General features: G+C 36.9%; 1 protein-coding gene across 1 annotated transcript in view; it reads right to left on the minus strand.

Moving 5' to 3' along the window:
* Positions 1 to 998: 998 nt before the first annotated feature.
* The window catches only part of WDR41 (WD repeat domain 41), a 93,660-nt gene continuing 90,331 nt past the window's right edge, over positions 999 to 4,327 (minus strand). The window contains 3 exon segments of the mRNA XM_007943441.1: positions 999 to 1,252; position 1,880; positions 3,980 to 4,017. Of these exon segments, the coding sequence (XP_007941632.1) occupies positions 999 to 1,252; position 1,880; positions 3,980 to 4,017 (293 nt within the window).

Below are 4,327 nucleotides of genomic sequence, written 5' to 3' on the forward strand. Positions count from 1 at the left end.
CATGTCATTGATGGTCTTCCTCTTCTTTGCTGACCCTCTACTTTACTAAGCATGATGTCCTTCTCCAGGGACCAGTCCTTCCTGACAACATGTCTGAAGTAACGTGAAATAAAGCCTCATCATCCTTGCTTCCAAGTAGCATTCTGGCTGTACTCCTTCCAAGACAGATTTATTCATTCTTCTGGTTGTTGTTGTTGTTATGTGCCTGGTCAAGTCGGCCCCGACTCATAGCGACCCCTCCTTGGGTTTCCAAGGCAGTATCACTACAGAAGTAGGATTGCCCAACCTTCCTTCCGAGGAGTGGCTGGTGGATAGTCCATGGTATATTCAATACTCTTCACCAACACCATAATTCAAATGCACCAATTCTCCTTGAGGCTTCCTCACTGGCTGTCCAACTTTCTCATATATATGAGGTGATCGAAAATACCATGGCTTAGGTGAGACACACCTTAGCCCTCAAAATGCTATCTTTGCTTTGAATTTAACTAGAGACAACAAAATTATAGTATATAAAGACAATGACAGGTTCCGAGCACTGTTCTCATTAAATAAAAGCCCAGGCAATTTCTAGTTTTTAAGATTAATTTTTTAAAAAATATAAAAAAAAAATTATCTACAAAGACATGAAGGTATAATTTAATTCTGTATCAACAGATATTTGTGCAGTGCTCTAAAAACTTCACTGCCTATAATTCACTGCTGAAATCTGACCTATTTCCACAGTGATTTCAGGATACTGCTGTGTGAGAAATAGAAAATTTGTGGTATACTGCTTGGTGGATGTACTGATACCTAACAAGCAACGTACTGCTAGTTTCAGGCCCAGAAAAACAAATTCAAACAAACAGAATTTTACAGTGATTTAAATAAAATAAAATAAAATAAAAATTAAGGGATTGATACATTGATGGTTTTCAGAGAGATCTTAAATTGTGTATCACTCTGTATTTGATGTTCAAGGTTCATGCACATGTACTAGTCCTAATTCTTTAAAATTACACAGCAAGATACAAATCACCATTCTCCTCTAATTTCTGAAATAATTTTAAACTGCGTAATCCAGATTCTCGCTCTCCATTTTTCCACAAAATAATGAGGTGATCAGCAGAGCATGTCACTAGTCCATGATCTTCAAAGTACAGAAACATCTGTAAAGAAAATTGGAAGTACTGATTACAGGAACTTAAAGGAGAACAGAAGAGGCTAGATTAACACATGTGTTTATTAGACTTTGGAGACTTATTTGGATCTGAAAGTCAAACTCTATTTCATTTTCAGTAAGAAATTTTATTTTTAAGTGTTGGTAAAAGTCACATATAATTACAGTAATAGCTAGTGTTTTAGTAATCGGAACTTTGTTAATACTTCTCAACAACAGAACCATGAAAAATGGCAATTTCTGAATTTTACCATAATCTAATTCTTTTAAGCATTGTTTTTTAAGATTTTGCCAGGTAGAGGTCCTGCTTTACTTAACCATTTGTACTTGTCTCACTATTTATGCACAAATGACTAACAGTAGAATGCTTGAATTGCAAATTTGTAAATCCCCCAAGATAAACAATGGCTTCAGCTCTTTATTTAAAAGTAGATATAACCAATGTATAAGCATTTACTACGTTTTCTTCTATATGCTTATGGTCCCTACCCTTAGGAAGGTTCAAATTCAGTTATGGAAACCAAATCGTAATTGAAAGAATAAGGTCACTAATGAAAGACTGTATAATCAGTCACTAAATAATACAGGAGAGACTGACACGCCACAGACATTAAAAAAGGGAGGTAAAATGAATCCATGATGACTGAAATTGTTAAAGAAAGCTTTAAGCAGATAAAACATTAAGCAAAACGAAGGGCAAGTCTGGCAAGGAAATACGCTGGAAGCTAAGAATAGGAATATGGAGCACTGGTGAGAAGGTGGAATGAATATACTATGGGGTGGAGAATTGATATGAGAGAGAAGATAAATGAAGTCGTTAAAAGGATGAGGTCCTTGAAACAAAGAATGAAATATAGGAGAGAAATAGAGCAATATTAAAGAACAGGATGAGAGTTTTTTTAGAAATGATCTATGGATTTCTAAAGACCAGAGGGGTAAGGCCATGAAAGAGGATCTCAGCTGATGATGCAGAAGTTAAGGGGGAATTAGGAAAAGAAACTTCCCCAGGAAAAAGGGAGATAAAATGTAATACCCAAGTAGAGAGGGCTTGGGTCTGAAAATATAAAACAAATGAGGAAATTTGGGAGACAGAACACCTAAGAGACAGTCTAGATTTTCTCAATGAAGCCACATATACTTTAAAAATGCCTAAGTGTTAACATTTTAATACACTAAGAACCTGACACTGTTCCATACTAGCACGAATGTGCCATTTTTCAGGTTTACCCCACTATTTAAAAACCTTCAGTGGGTCTTCCCAAATTCCTCAGCCTAGCATTTAAGAACATTCATAATCTTGACCCTAAACTTCTTTCTTAGGCTTATCTCCTATTCGTGTCTGTCAACAGGAGTCTAGCACTGCAGCCACAACAATCTGTTCCTTGCTACCAAATAGATCCTCTTGTCTACTACATTCCAAGCTTACCACCCCCAAATTACTTTACAGTTACCCAAGTAAAAACAAAAATTAAACTGGGTTAACTGCTGGAGAAAAGCAACGATAAATAAGACAACCTGAAGGAGCTTATGGTCACAAGGCTATATTAATCCTACTGAAACTTGAAGGTTCAGCTCAAATTCCCAACTCCCAATAAAAAATGTTTCTTCTAATTCCTCAGTATTCACTGTCTGCCATTCATCATAAGCCCCCTTAATGAACAGTTTATTATGTCTATATCCTCCCTTTCTTGATAAAGTGTAAGATCCATGATGGGAGGAATTATATTTTATAGTCTTTGTAAACTCCAGTGTCTAATATAGTGCCTGAGACATAGGAAATGCTTAATAACAGGTGTGCTGCTGCTGCTGATCTTAAGTATGAACGCACTCTCAAATGAAAAGCTATGAAACTTACTCACAGCTATGAAACCAGGAAGAACAATTTAAGAAATTCATTAATGAAAGCTGCCATCTGGATACAACGATGGGTCTCTCCTCGTCCAGAACAGAGAAGAATGAAGAAAACCAAAATTCATGGAAATAATTAGTCCTAGCGACTGGTACACCATCCGATCTGCAGCCTATACAACTATGAGACCAGAAGAACTAGATGGTGCCCGGCTACCACTGTCATCCACTTGGAAGGGGATCTATGTAGGAGATCTTGATAGAGAGAACAATGTGGAACAAAACTCAAAATCATTTGGAGGGGAAAAAAAAAGCGAGGGAACCAGGTTTGCTGGTCCAATAGAGCCTGGTGGAACCACTGAGACTATGGCCCCTCGCTGCCCTTCAGGTCTGGAATTGAACCCACACCAGTGGTTTCCAGCCAAACAAAAGACAGGCATATAAGTTGAACATTTACCTCAAGTAGATATACTCCTTGGAGAGAAAAATCATGGGAGAAAGAAGGGCTGCTTACGCACAGGGAGACAGCTCAGGGGGCAGGAGGGTATGGAGGGATGGACACTGGGAAGAGGTAACTATGAGGAGGAAGTGGGAGGAGAGCTGTTGTATTGTGGTTAACTGTGGTCAATGACATGAGACAAAGTGTATGTGAACTGCTGTATGGAAAGTGAATTTGCTCTGTAAATCTTCAACCACTTCACAATTAAAAAAAAAAAAAAAAGAAATTCATTAATGAGGGCCCTGATTATACTGTTAGCAGTTCCAATCACCTCTTTATTTGGATCAATTTTATTCATTATAGACAACAGTATCTGTGGTAAATATTAATGTTATTTGGTTTTCTATAAAAGTTAGAATTTTATACATCTTACAATTTTCAATTAATATTTTCAAATATGCACAATGATAATCAGGACACAGGTTTTAATAAAGCTAACAGACTGTTATCCTTCAAAGGGAGCTAAAAACAGAGCTCTGTTCAGAAAGTTGCTGAAACCAAACAAAAACTAAAGACCCTTGGAATAAGATTTTATTAAGGCTTTAACTCTACACATATAGCCACAATCCTCTATTCACCTTTTGTTTACTACTGCTACTCACATATATTCAACATTATTCACATTACCCTTATTGACAGCTATCTTGGTCTCATAAATAATAATGACTAAGCTCAATTTTAGAAGCAATGCATTCCTTGCTTCCTCAAAACCTCTCTCTCTTAAGGAAAAAAACTACATGCATACCGTAATCTAATCTTTCCATGTTCAGATTCAGCAAAAACCTATAGGTATCCAAGAAAGGCAGAGCGCTATGAAG

Source organism: Orycteropus afer, unplaced genomic scaffold, assembly GCF_000298275.1.
Source record: "Orycteropus afer afer isolate SDZICR_OR568_19922 unplaced genomic scaffold, OryAfe1.0 scaffold00107, whole genome shotgun sequence".
NCBI lineage: Eukaryota > Metazoa > Chordata > Mammalia > Tubulidentata > Orycteropodidae > Orycteropus > Orycteropus afer.